The sequence below is a fragment of the Neospora caninum genome, chromosome IX (genome assembly GCF_000208865.1).
Source record: "Neospora caninum Liverpool complete genome, chromosome IX".
Classification (NCBI taxonomy): domain Eukaryota; phylum Apicomplexa; class Conoidasida; order Eucoccidiorida; family Sarcocystidae; genus Neospora; species Neospora caninum.
In genome coordinates this window covers 2473035-2487196 of record NC_018390.1, presented here as the reverse complement: position 1 = coordinate 2487196, position 14162 = coordinate 2473035, and the positions used below count along the sequence as shown (strand labels likewise).

At 52.3% G+C, this 14162-nt stretch overlaps 2 protein-coding genes across 2 annotated transcripts in view; both read right to left on the bottom strand.

The window, feature by feature from the left end:
- The window catches only part of NCLIV_041480 (conserved hypothetical protein), a gene marked incomplete at both ends in the record, with an annotated part of 9521 nt that extends 7411 nt beyond the window's left edge, over window positions 1-2110 (bottom strand). Inside the window, 3 exons of the mRNA XM_003881056.1 lie at window positions 608-745; window positions 1410-1526; window positions 1913-2110. Coding sequence (XP_003881105.1) covers window positions 608-745; window positions 1410-1526; window positions 1913-2110 — 453 coding nt within the window. The remainder of the gene's footprint in view (window positions 1-607; window positions 746-1409; window positions 1527-1912) is intronic.
- Window positions 2111-9802: 7692 nt separating this feature from the next.
- Window positions 9803-13438, bottom strand: NCLIV_041460 (putative adaptin N terminal region domain-containing protein; the record flags this gene model as incomplete). The annotated part of the gene is made up of 1 exon (XM_003881055.1): window positions 9803-13438. The coding sequence occupies one exon, from the start codon at window positions 13436-13438 to the stop codon at window positions 9803-9805; it is 3636 nt and encodes a 1211-aa protein (XP_003881104.1).
- Between the last annotated feature and the right edge of the window lie 724 nt (window positions 13439-14162).

Sequence of the window (14162 nt, the reverse complement as noted above, 5' to 3'; positions counted from 1 at the left end):
GGGGAAAAGGCCCAGGGAAAAAAAACCCCCCCACCCCTCCCCCCCAAAAGGGGGGGGAAAACCAGAGGGATTTAGGGGAATTCAGGGCAAAAATGCCCTTGGGTTTCCCACCCGGGGCTCAAAAGGGGAATTAGGGTAGTTCTTCCAAACCCCCGGGGCCGGGGGAAATTCCTTTGCCCTTTTCCAACCGGGTCCGTTTTTTTCGGAGAAAAACCCCGGCCCCCCCAGAGGGGGACGCCCCCTTAGGCCCCCCCCCCCCCCCCCCCCCCCCCCCCAGAAAAACTATGAAAAGTCGGGGTTCTTCGTTATCAATCAGTACACGAAATTCAAAGAAGATCCGAAGAGAGGCCCACGCTTTTTTGGCAACCAAACGCTGCCTGCTGTCTCTGCAGCCCGACGTGACGGGTCTTCATTCCGACCCGGCGGGCCGACAAGAGACACAAACGCGTTCAGGAGACGCCGTGCACGCATCGCGATGATCTCGAAGACACAGGCACACATCTGTAGGCAGCCGTCGTCTTCCGACACTTGCCGGTCTCGCGCCGCAAACAAGGGTGTCTCATGCATGGCAGAGCTGTGAAAATACGCCGGCGAGGAGCTCACTTACTTCTGCACCCGCATACTGTTGGATGATTGCTTGAATGACTGCTTGGGTCGGTTGGGACATGGTCATGATTTTTGCGATGATTTGCTGGCAGTCTCCGTTCACCGTCGCGAGCAGGATGAATTCGTACGTTTTCAGAATCTGGCGCAAACACAGCAGAGAGTTTTAGCTCAACAAAAACACGAAGGCTGGGATGTTTGCGGTTCGTCTCAGTGTCTGCCGCCACACAAAACCCTTACGGCTTCAGGTCCAGTTTATGCGGACGGTCTCGATTCAGCTGTGCTCCCGAATATGAGTCAACGCCTCGACAAGGAAGCAGTTATTATGGGTGGAGGGCGCATGCCCCTTTTCACAGCACGTGTCCCACTCAGTAACCGTCTCGTAAATGTCGTTTTCCCGTCCATTCGTGCACCCCACGGGAAATTCCAAGGTGAGTCACTCACCTGCCGCTTGGGTCACGCGAGCAGCGCGCGCCTTCCTTCGAAGTGCACACATCCCCTAGTTTATAAAGTCCCCAGGTCTCTCGGAAGATGTAGTAGAAGCGGGATCCGGCATATAGGGGAAATGACACAAGAGACAGCTGCTGCCTTAATGCACTGCGAGGAGACGTGAAACCGCGAAGGTACATACGCCACCTCCGGGAGAGGAGTTAAACGCGTAGAAGAAGGGCGTGACAGCGTCGAGACTCCGACACGAAAAGCGATGTGCGCGATTGAAAACGGACGTGACTGCAACGTTTTTCCGCGTGACCTGCTATCCCCCCCTTTCGCTCTTTCATTTTAACTGGAGGGGCCTTGGAACCTACTAGAGAGGGATCGCCTTTGAGGAAGGCATCCAGATGCTCCGTGATGACATTGAAATCTCCGGAATATTTATTCTCGTGGAATTCATCGAGGTAATACAGGATTTGCGACAAAGCCTCCTATATACCATCAGCCGGCAAACACAGCGAACAGTCGGGAAACGCACGAACGTGAAAAACCCACGTTGTTATGGCGGGGCCGTTCAAAGCCTTTCTGGTCTTAAACTTCACTGGTCAGCTTAACTGGTGCGTGGATCAGTGGACTATGTCAAGGTGGCGGAATCCATGGAAGTTCCCTGTACTCCTATTTCCAACGCTCCGAAACCCCAGAGTCCATGTGCCTACAAGTGTTCAAAATTATGCGTCGAAAGAGAATCGAAAGACACAAATCAGCAAGGCCCGTGTGCTCCCGCCAGCCAAGACACTCCCAGGTTCGTTTTGTTTGAAGCGTACGCGCGACACAGGCAACAGCGCGACACGCGTCCAGCAGGTCTGTTGTCCCTCACCTGGGCATTGGCAAACTTCGACGGGTGCAGAGACTCGTCAAACCAGGCAGGGTATATCTCGTGTAGCGAACCCCAGACATGCTCTGCGGTGGCGCAGTCGTGCAGCTCGTGGACAGGATGCTCTTTTCCGTAGTCGAGCGAGTTCAGGAACTCGAGACACGCATCCGTGTCGAGCAACGGCGCGTGAGTGAACGACATTTTGGAGAAAAAGAACTTTTCGGCGACACGAACAACAGAGGGAAGGAGGAAACTCCCCGGTACAGATGTGCGAACTGCTGCGCCAGTTTCGGAAGACTAAACAACGTAATGAAAGACCATGGGAAAGAAGAGAGGGCTGGGGTAGGGTTGAGATGGCGGGGAAGACGGATTGGAGAGCCAAGAAACGAGGCAGCGAACAAAACAAAGGAACCCTATGTGTTGCTATTTCTTCTTCCCGAGACGGCTACAGACTCACTGTAAGCCTCCAAGGTATTTGCAGACTCAGGAAGGGTTGGAACGGAATGATTTCTGGGCGATAGTAGAAGGGCGACACCGCTTTCAGCGGCAAAGGCACGGACCAATTTGCTGCAGCGCCTGCCGGCGCGGCAAGGCCATCCAAAGTGGCTTCGAAGAAGCCGGAACATAAGGTCGAAAACACCGAGGTACGATGCCCGTGTGTCGTGGTCTACGACGGAAGAACGTTCGCTGGGAACGCCAGCCGAAGCCACAGCTCGGCCTTGAGTTCAGCAGCGCCGCCCGCCCAATCCTACAAATCGTACGCGCGGGGGTCGAGGGCCCAGGAAGAATTCGATGATGCTGTACGTTTTCTTTTAAATCCCCGTAACGTTGATTTTCTGGATAAATGCGCACGACAGAGTTTTATCGACGTAAAATAGCCGTGCCTTTTTCCGTGAGGATGAGGCCGAGGGCAAAGGGCTGAAAGAAAGTCAGTTCTCCGCAACGGACGAAAGGGAACTGATTAGTCGTCACGCCAGGAGATATCGAGGTGTACTATCCAGCAAGACCGATGAAACCGCTGAAAAATAACGGAAATACTCAACCTGAGAAGATGGCTGTCTAGCTCGTTGTCGAGCCGAACAGATAGCGGAGCGGGTTGAGACTCACAGAAGACCTGGGTGACGCTGCGTTGCGCGAAAAGTTGGAACTAAACACCGGGTTTGCCCGACGTTCAGCGTCCACGCCACAAACGCAAACGATATTGACATGGCATAGAGTAGAAGAAATAACGTAGGCAAAGAAGATGACTCCTCATGTTGGGCGCATGCAACCACGAAAAGATTCATTCCTGTGTGATGGGCATCGATCGCAACAATCGAGAGAGCAGCTTGCGGCACTGGCCCGTCACCAGATAGGAGGACAGCCGAGTTCCAAAACTTCCAGCAGGTCATGTCGTTGAGAAAAAGCCAGCGATGTTGCATAACGTTGGTGCTGGTGTTAACCTCTTCAGTAAGTCAAGTTTTAAACCAAAAGCTACGCTGCGTCCTCTCCCTAGTGAAGAATTGCTTTATACAGCGGCTACGGGCGAGCACATCTCGATGACGACTTCAGCCATCCAGGGACATGACACAGCTGAACCATGATCGAGGAAGTTGGCTTTATATGATGAAAGGAATACTTTATTGCGTTGCTTCTTTCTGCGGTGGCGTTTTTTGTAGCCGGAGTGATCGCCTTTTGTCCTTGAATTTCCTTCGGTCCAGGTGGGAGGCGACCGTCATTTACCCCGGCTAGGGGAAACCAGGGGTTCTGCAGAATTTCAAACCCTTCACAAACTTTCTGAACACGTCTCCGAAAACCTTATGTCTGCATTATATTTAGTTCCCCTCAGTAAGCGTTTCAGTTCCTTTTACCGCTTGCCACTCACGTTGGGTGCGCTCGACCATATACGGTGTCTCGGTACGCGCAGCTTCTTGCCAGTCTACGTATTTGTCAGGCAGAAAGCGATTTGAGCGCGCGAAAGCGAGGGGCAGCCTCCCGTAACCATCTCAGCTACCGATGAAACCTTCACTAATGCGCGGTGTGGTCGCATGGGGACGGTCAACTGTCTGTGAGTCCCTTTGCAAATTACGGCAGGAGAGGGCCGCCGGTCGCCGGCTGCTATTGCACTTTGTCGAAGGTTGCCAGCTCCGCAAGGCAAAGAGGAGGTCACCAGGCAGAGCGGAGTTCTGTCAGCCCTTACTTCACTCATCCAAAGGTCTACAGTTTTGTGCAGCAGCAGTCGATTTGGCTCACATTTCTGTCCCAGGACGACTGTTTTATACGCTCGTGCCATTTCAAGGTGCGGATGTCACTAAAAGCCGCTCAAGAGGAAGTCATATCCTCTGAGGACCCGGAGGCGTTACTGGTTCTCTGCTGCGGATACCGCGTCGAGGGACCAGCCGTTTTTCCAATGCAGAAGGGCCGTTGCCGGTGTTCAAAAATCGCCTGGGGTGAGCAGTCGAAACAGGGCGATCCACGGACGCGCCACCTTTGGGAAGAAGCATTTTTCGCTGAAGTAGACGTATCAAAATATCTCCCTTGTCGGCTGCATGACGCACAAAACGCTTGCATGTTATAAGCCTCCCCCAGGACTTGTGGGCCTCCCGATACCGTGGAAACACTGTGTAGAGTAAACGCACACCGTCATCATATCTCGATCAGAAGATTTGGCTTGGAAAATTTCTCCTGTTGCCGATGCAGCTCCTCCAGCTTGCGTTCAAGGAATTCGATCCGAGTTCTCTGTGACTGCGTCTTGATCGCAATTGGCATTGTTGTCAGCTCGTACTGAATGAGGAGTTCACACACAATCATATCAGCACTCTCTTGTAATGGTTCGAGTCACATAAACAGTATAAGTTTTGTAATCCACTGTCCGGCAACTGCACCCGGATAAAATATATATGCATAGCAACTGATGTTTTTACTCTATATCTAGCGTACCTCTGCCGCCCGCTCCTCTGACCGCAATCTCTCTATGAGGCTCAGCCTTTCCTCACTGCTCAACCTACGCATCCCCGGCGGCAGTTTCCTGGCTTCTGCCTCTTCATGTTCTCTCCGTCGTTGCTCCTCTAGCTTCGTCTTTATTTGCTGCGTACCGTTGTAGGTACCACCATCACACACACATGCACACTGCCCGTCTCATGTCGAACAGCCCTCTCTTTCCGTGAATCCCGGCCTGCACCAACGATAGTGTTGCGTCTGTGCTCAGAATCAGTGGTTAACACGACTTGAAGCCTAAGTATGGTGTTTCAGGTAACCAACGCAGAAATGAACGGAAGCAGACCACAAGCGGATGCAATCAATGATAGCATCGCCACGAAGAGAAACTCGAGATGAGGTTGCTCGCCATGCTTTTGGGCAGCACGCAAACCACACTTATACTCCCTATCCCGTCTCTTCAGATGCACTAGGGAATCCTGCGTCGGCGTGCAGCAGAACGGCGACATACTAAACGTATCTAGCTTAAAAATCTGTTCGGTGAGTCGATACATGTGGGTGTTTTCAGGTGCTTAACGCTATTCTGACATGATGGAGTTGCACAAGCCAATAAGTGTATGCTAACTGTTTAGCAGCCATCTTCTTGTCTATAAATTCATATCTAACGTGAGGTGTATGTGAAATGGTTCCGTGTGCATGTTTATCTGTGCGAACGGTTTGTATCAACGCTCCTTCTGTTCTTAAAAATTTAAATGTGCATCGTCAAGCAGCTTGGTTGCATTCAGATTGCAAGCATTGTGAGCACAAAATTTCCAAGCACCTTCCAGAAACAGTAGCCAACATCCGCATTTTATCAAAGAGCTTCAGAAATCAATCCTACCGCCAAGTACTCCGGTATCTGCCCATAGCTTCCATGTCTTCGGGGAATGGCATCATGGGCAATAGTCCGACGACGCTGAATCGCGTACTCCGCAGCACTTCTTGCATTTTCCTTGATAAAATTTCGTGTCCTGGCTAGGTATTGCATACCCGCCCCCGAACTGCTGGAATCACTGGAATCCGCACTCTCCACAGTTGAGCTTCTTGATGGTCCAACCTTTCCGGTGCCGGCAGCACGAGGGATGCTCGCTGGCACGCCATTTCTCCTGCTGGTTTTGATGGCAGTGGTGGATGAAGCGCGACGTGAGCCCGGGGAACATGTTGCGCTCAGACAAGAGGCCCCCGGAGTAAGTGTATTCTGTATGAATCGCTTGGTAGTCGTTGGTCGTGTTTTACTGTTTAGTGTCTTTCGACTGTCGCTGCCCATGGAGATGTTCCCGGCAGGCTTTCCGCCGATAGACTCTTCATCGACTGTAGGCAAGCGATGCTGTTGCTCTGGTATAGGACCACTAATGTGTGGGTCTTCTGAACAACGCCCTCCAGAGTCGATCGGCCTCTCAGCTGCATCTTCCCGTGTGGGCGAGTCATATGCTGGGGACTCAGAGCTGACTCTCGGTAAGGCCCGTGGAGAGTGCGACTCGGACTCCATAGGGAAGCTCCTTCAGTACGGTTCTACACTGCTGAAGATCGAAACTGCAAAGACGGAAAACCTTAGGATATGTGTTGTATTTGCGCCAACACTCGACACCAGTGACACTTGTTCAGCCTAGAAACATCGTTGGCAGAAATGCTAGCCAGACAGCAATATCTCTCGCCGTAACATAAAACCGAAACATCCCGGTGTCTGCAGAAAATTGTTTTGGCGTAATACTTGCCCAGAGACTCGAGATTAAAACCGGCCAGCTCCAAGGAAGATCTGGTGATGGTATGAGACAGGCAGAGGCAAACAGTCAGGCACCAGGACGTCTTTGTGACCGACAAGGAAAACCATTGTTTCCTTCTCAGTACCGTTAAATATATGTGCGGCCTTCCGTATTCGACAACGAGAGCGTTTCAAAGGAGGAGAAGGAGCCCTGAACTGAAGCCCGGAACCACACAGGCTAGATCAGAAGATAAGACTGATATGATATTCTACAACTCCCTGAGGGGGTGTGGACATGAGACGTACCGTTCAAAGCTGCTTTTTAGATTCCGAGAGACTTTCAAAACGTTCCGTACGCGTGACCACCGTGTGCTATCTTCGTCCCCAGTGTGTCTATGAAGAGACGATCATCCCTGCTTCTACGGATGACTCCCAGTACCTACGATAACGGCCAGATTGTTTCCGTGAAGCAAAGAGAAAGAACAGTCTGTTTGACTCTCCGACACCCTGTGGGAACCGAAGAAACTCGAAGCCCCGTGTTGTTGTTGCGGGGCTGCGTACCGCGTGCACGTCATGCCTTCCCCGTAGCAATGTTATTCAACATGTTGGCTCACGCAAATCCTGTGAAAAACATCATTTACTCCGTTAAAAATGCGGCTGATAACGGTGAAAGCTTTCAATTTTAAACTTTGTCTTGTTTCTGAACACACGGTCTATATTTCTGAGGGATGGTTGTGCGAGAGAGGACACCCCGTACGCGGACTTGCCTCCCGGCTTACGAGGTTCTTAGCCCCTCCAAAAGGAGTATTAGAACATGCTCATTTGCCTTGGGAAACCCAAAAGATAAAGCTTTCAGCGAGAGGGGCAGCAGGCAAGAACACGCCATGACTTTGTGCACCGCTCGTTCCTTCATGTGATCCAAATGAACAGAGTAACGTGTAGCAGAGCCAATATCGGGAGTAGCCATGCCCGAAACTATAGAACAGGCTTGAAATAATGCTGGTTCTGCGATGCAAACTTTGGCACGGAGAGAAGGCATAAGACGACGATCGACGGAAAAGGGCGCAGCAGCTGACACTGACACCGTAAAACAAAAGAACAGTGGAAAGACAAGCAACAGGCGCACTTTCGGAGCAATGGTTGTAGTCTAGCGTGGACCATGTTCAGGTCCCCCCACCCCCCTAGTTTGAAACCATTTTCGGACGTCGGAGCAGATTTTGATTTCGTATCAAGAAATGACCGCATCTTCTTTGTGCGGAAAGTGTAACGCACAAGAGGCTCTGGTGCACGGAATGAGCGTAGAGAGCCACTAAATGTTCTAAACAGTGTTGAAACATGGCAGTTACACAGGCATGACCTGTATACGGGCGTAGAGTGAGAACCACTACATCATGTCGATCCGCCGGAATCTCGGATGCTGTCAGTGATGTGTAATTCGCAGCACTCTGTATCCAAAGGCCACCCCATGTAATTTACCTATCGTTCGAAAGTGATCGTGAAAATTCGGAGGTACAAAGACCGCGCTCGTTGTTAAAGTCGCGGTCGTTCATACAATACAAGATATATAGACTTTTTATATTGGGAAGCTGCAGTTCCTATGTCTCAGCCGTGAGCTTGATCGTCACTGAAGCGAACATGCGGGCGGATATTCCTCGCAGGGACCCAGTGCTCACCGCATTGAGAGCGGAGAGACCAGTTCCGTGACACACGGAGGGAAAAACGTTGTATTCTATCAGCTACATTCCATACCAAAGCTCTGCCCCAGTCAAATCATACCCATCACGCGCTTTTTCTCTAGTTGTTCAGTGACTGTTCTGCAGAGGACATGGTACTAGAGCCTGGAGTTGATTCTTTGTGAAGCACGTTGTAGAGAGTATCATTCTGAGGTGGTTCTGATCGTAGTAGGAGTCGTCGGGTTCTTCCGTCAATATGCTAGTTAACTGTAATGCATATATTACACCGGTCAAAATTCGAAAGCCGTTTTTCGGTATCTGCACTGTATAGCAGTTACCTAGCCTGGCTAGCTAACACCACGTTACTTGCATTTGTTTATCGGTACAAATGTCGGATCTGTGTAACTTCCCTGGTAATAACAAAAGGTAAAATTAAAATTTGTCAAAGAACAGTGATAAGTGACAAGAACTATATTCCAGACAGGAATTTCTAATAAAAGCCCTCGATGATCTGCGTGTAAGCGCAGCAAACAATGTCACGTCCATTGCCTCACATCGATGCATTGGCAGTTTAACTGTGACTCTGCATGCCTCGTAAGCTGTTCTGGGGACCACGATCACTACACACTGCATCACCTTGTAGTCGGCTGTTTCCTTTAGTCAGTTCAAATGCCACCTGAAAGCTAGCAAAGATTCAGGTGTGGGAGGGTTTTTGGTGTTATACGCCGTTGAGTGATGATGCCCGGGGGACGGTAACTCACAATGGTAACAACATGCCCCCTTTCTGAATCAAATATCTTCCGCGCTATCCAAGTGGATACCAGAAGATACGAAACTGATCCTCACAAAACGCCAGAATATGTGAAACTGTTCCGCACACAGTGTAGTCGAAGCACAGTCATCTGAGTCTCAACACTCGAGGTCTCTCGCCTGAAAGACGGCGTCTTTCGAAACCTTGTCACCTTTTGTATGTGAAGTGAATCACAGTAAGGTCCATGAGAGTTTTGTGATTCTCTGCTTGCCAACGAGAAGGCTCGACTACACAAAACGAGATCATTTTTTACACTTCTCACCCGCCACCCAACTCTCTTCTACGCCCAAGTACTCTCTGTATGCGTACAGGGAGTGTCAAAGGCAAGCAGGCGCCTCACCCTTGCACAGGAAGGGAACTCGCCTGTGCGAGGCGATTTAACCCCCCCCCCCCCCCCCCCCAAAAAAAAAAGCCACTTCGACGCTTGGTTTGCCTGTGAAAACATGTGCGGTTTAACCATTCCGTCCTCCCTGTGAGAGTTCCTCATCCCAGTGAAATCAAGTGTAGCCCAGACGATGTACAGACGAGTGCTGTGTCTCGGGCATGTTCGAATGACCGTTGCTGGGAGCGGTCAAATAGCTTCCACAGCAGAGCTTGGAGTCGTTGCAACCAAAGCACTACCATTCTGTGCTGTGACGACCGGCCACACAACACTGGCTAGCAATGCATTTCAATAAGAGAGCAAAATCAATCCATCGACACAGCAACTGCTGCTATTGTTTACAGTTTAGTCGTCGCCACCGGAAGCATCCTCATCGAGCGGCTGGCATGAATTTCCAGTCTCCTGCATCCTCTCTGTCGTCTCCCCGGCTACCGTCGTTACCACAGGATCCGTCGCAGAGATCTTTCTCGCCGACTGTAGCTGCACGCCACTCACGGTCTTCGTCTTCACTTTCATCGTCTTCACCAGCTACAGCCACACCTCCGCCGCATCCTGTGCTTTTAACACCACCCATTCTACTTGTTTGGTGAGTCCCTTGTCGACACATCTGTTCACTCGCTCCTACTTCCGCGTGGCTACCAGGATCTGCAGTGTTTCCAAACATCTGCCACAAATTGGTTCTTCCGCTTGTGTCCTCCCGTTCGGCTCGAGTCTGCCGACCGCCAGTTGCCTCCCCCCAGCCTTGTTGCTGCGATGAGGCCACCCCTGTCTCCGTCAACACGGAAGTACCAGGGACACCGCAAAGGTCGCTGTAGAAGGAATCGAGGTCGAGAGGTGTGAGGGCGGTCTTCGCGACCGCTTCGCGTCCCATCAGTGCTGCTGCATTCCTCCGAACAACAACATCCTCAGAGGAGATCGATTTTAGCTCCTTCTGAGGAGAGACACCTCCTGAAGACCGCCCCGCCGCACCTGCGGGCCCAATGACGAGAGCGCGCCGTTCTTCTGTCTCCACATGGCGCAGTTGGTCCGACGAATTTTCGTCAGCGAAAGGAGGCAGTGAGGCGTAGCCAATCATTCGCTCAGCCACGTGGTCAGAAAGAGACCCCAAAACGAACACTGGACTGTGGCTGTCCTCAAGCACGTCCGGGCTGACTGGCCGTTCTTCGTCGCGCTCGTCCCCATTCTGCAGAACGAGGTGGGCGGCTACTGTAGCGGCACGGGATACAAAACCGCTTTTGAGATCGACGCTTCGTCCTCCGGTCCCTTTCTGAATTCTTGCGCCTGGGGCAGCTGCCAGGAACCGCATGTAGGCGCTTGCAAACTGTTGCATGCCCCCCAGAGGCGTCCCCGGCTTCAGAGTGTCGCCCCCTAAGCCGGACAGGCCCTCATATGCGGATAGACCTGTTTCCTCAGGTGAGGTGGAGCCACGAGCTCCCTCAACTTGCATTTGCTTTGGGGCCAGATCTTCCCTTTTGGTGTTCCATTCTGATTCACTCGCTCCCTTTTGCCCCGCCACCGGCCGCTCCGTCGACAGAGAAAGCCGCGACAATGTGAAATAGAGGCGAGCCATGTCTCGAACGTCGTAGCTCCTATCAAAGCTTGCAACTTCACAAATGTACTTGAGCATACCGTCCAACCTAGGGAAAGCTTCCTCACTATCTTCCTTCGTAGGCATCGGCAGCAGTCGCGGTGACTCCGTTGGTTGTCGACCTGGACCGATTTCGTCAGTCACGACATCGCGTGTCTGCATTCCTCTGTAAGAACCGGCTGTTATGCGGACATCACAAGAACCTGGTTGTATCTGTTCCAGTCTTTGATCGCCCACTGATCCTCTCGACTGGCCCGTCTCGTCACTCCGTACATCTCCACTTTGTTCCCCTCCTTTGGCTGCTTGAGAACTACCGCTCTCGTCTTCCCCAGCATGCCCACTGAAGGTGTCGTCTGGCGTTTCATGGGCGAGTCCCCTCTTGTTCAGCCAGTGGAAGGCCCAGACTTTGAGGGCGAGAAGCAGGATTTGGAGTTTGACTTCTTCAGCTTCTGCTTTAAACTTCGCCACGAGCTGACGCAAGAAGTCAGCCGCCACCCAACCTACTTCCCGCTGATACTGTCCCACGATCCAGACGACCGACGCGCGAGCTGGCGGTGCATGCACCCGCGGAAACTGTGAAACGAGTTGCAAGAGCAGGTGACCCAGCTGCCCTCCTCGCGCGCTCCTTTCACGCTGCTGCTCCAGCTGGCGCTGAAGCAACGTCTGCAGAGCCAGCACGGCTTCCGCAGCGAGAGCCGGAGACGGTGCGTCGAGGAGGCGAACGAAAGTTTGCATACAGGCTGCCTGAACACCTGGGAATCGGAGAGCTAAGAAGGTCAGCAGGCGGAAGGAAGACGGAAGCAAGGCTTGATCACCTGGCCAGTGAATGTACGTGGTGACCTCTGGTAATAGGAGAAGCGCCAGCGAACTCGCTCCATCACCGGCAGAATCCTGTGACGCCGCTGAGGCCAGAAGGCCACGAAGGACTTTGAGCTTGGCCTGCCTAACTGCCGGGGAGTCGGAGAAACGAAGGAAGAAGGATCGCACATGAGGAATAAACAGAGACGGAGCTGATGACCCCAACACTGCTATCGTGTGGAGCAGGGGTTCTTGCAAATCTGGCGCGGACGTGTGCAGGCACCTCAGCAGAGGGTGAACGGCGGCTTGCCACGCTGCTGGCGCCGAAGGCAGAAGCGAGAAAAGGGCAGCCGTTGCGGCCACGACAACTGCCGGACTCTCAGAGTGCAGCAGAAGTGGGAGATTCGACAGAAACAGCCGAAAATCCGGAGGCACAGGATTGCCCGGCGAATCCGCAGTAAGCTTCTCTATGGTCACCTGTGCGGCAGCGGCACCACTGCCTTCACTCTTGTCCTCGGTGCGGGCGCGTGCCTTTTCAGAGGACAGTCCGAAGCGCTGGTCCGCGCCGGACCAACTTTCCGTTTCATTCTTTCGCCCCAGATCCTTGGCTGAAGGCCCAGTCACGTTGGGGGTCTCCCGCCGAAAGTGTTCGACCGGATCAGCGAAGAAAAGACGGCAATACCGCAAGAAAATGTCGACGGCGACGACTTGAGCAAAAGGCTCCAACTGAAGAAGACACTTTTGCAGACGACGATAATGCCGGTGAAGAAGCGCCAAGGCAGCCGCTTGACCCCAGATTTCTCTTGCTTCTTTGCCTGGACCTTCACCCTCAAGACCTGGTATGGCGTCAGGGGTGCGAGGAGAAGTCGCCCGCAAGCCTCCGCCTTCTCCAGTGGGGGTGTATGTACACTCCAAGTATTGATCACGGTCGTCTGGATGGTTTTCGTCGTCGTGCAGAAGCAGATGGGAATGGCGAAGGCACAGTTCCCGAAATGCAACCAAGGCCGCACCAACAACAGACACTTCCACATCAGCCAGAAGAGTAAGGACAATATTTTTCAAGTCTTCAAATTGATCCTGGTCAAGAGCAAACACCTTCACCACACACTGCGCCGCCGTACGTCTAACGAACGGTGAACAGTCTGCAGCCGCACGTTTCAGCGAGACAACAAGAAGTTGCACAACTTCGAGAAGTCGTATGGAAGCGAGTGCTTTCAGAGCAGCAGCACGAACAATCTGATTCCTATCAGTCAAGTCTTTCTGGAAGGAGTTGATGGAGAGGAGCGCAAGGTCTCGATTGCCTTCAGCATGTTGGATAAGGAAAAGATAAACGAGGCGCTTGAGTTCAAGATCAGGCACAGCAATGGCCTTCACAACCTCAGGAAGCAATGCAGAGACGTCGGCGCCGGCTGCATGAGCAGCAAGAAGCCGCTTCATGGCCGTCACTTTCGATTCCACGCTTGCATCTTGCAGCTCTTTCTTCACTTGGGCCGCGTTGAAATGACCCTCCTCAAAATACTGGCATTCACTTTTCGACACAATGCTGATCAGTGCCCGCATACCTGCGGATGCACGATCTAGCAATGGGCCGGTCGATGCCATCAGCGGAGCCAGCGACATTTCGTGGACCAGGAGGAAACCAAGAAGAGGAAGTGGGCATGGATGGCCATGAAATAAACGAGATGACGGAAAAGGAGAGGAAGTCGTTCATGGAGAGCCTCGTCAAAACGCCATTTCCTTTAGCAACATCAGATGAAGGCCGCCCCTCTTTCGTTGGTAACGAATCATATAGCGTTTTCCGACGAGGTTAGGTGGCTGATTGATGCTCAAGACAAGAGAACGAAGGATTAGGGCATCCAGGGTTCACGGAAGACGGAAGGATAGAGAAACTACAGCGAGGAAAGTGGTCTTCGCAGAACCAAGTTTAGGAATGGAGGTCACTGGGCAGCGATGGTTCCATTGGCCGAGTGTCATCAGTCTCGCTCTGTAAACGCTACCGTTTCTCCTCAGAACGAGGGAGTCGGGACTCAGGTAACCTCCACACGGATACAAAGTCGCGGCTGCACTAATGCCGGGGAAAGTACAGACCTTTCGCGCGAGAATTCCTGCCGGCAAGAACTCGAAAAGGAAGACGTCGGCCGACCCTCGCTGTAACTGCTGCCGCGAGGACACCGCGCGCGATATGATAACCCCGGGGATCGGCCATGAGAAGTAACCCTCAATCACGTAAACACAAATCAAAAATTAGAGTAGGTACGAACTGAAGAACTGTGCAGTTGGGTGAACGAAGCGTGTCTGACGACGAACCCAGCATGTCAGTGCCATTGCCTGTTACATGCAATCC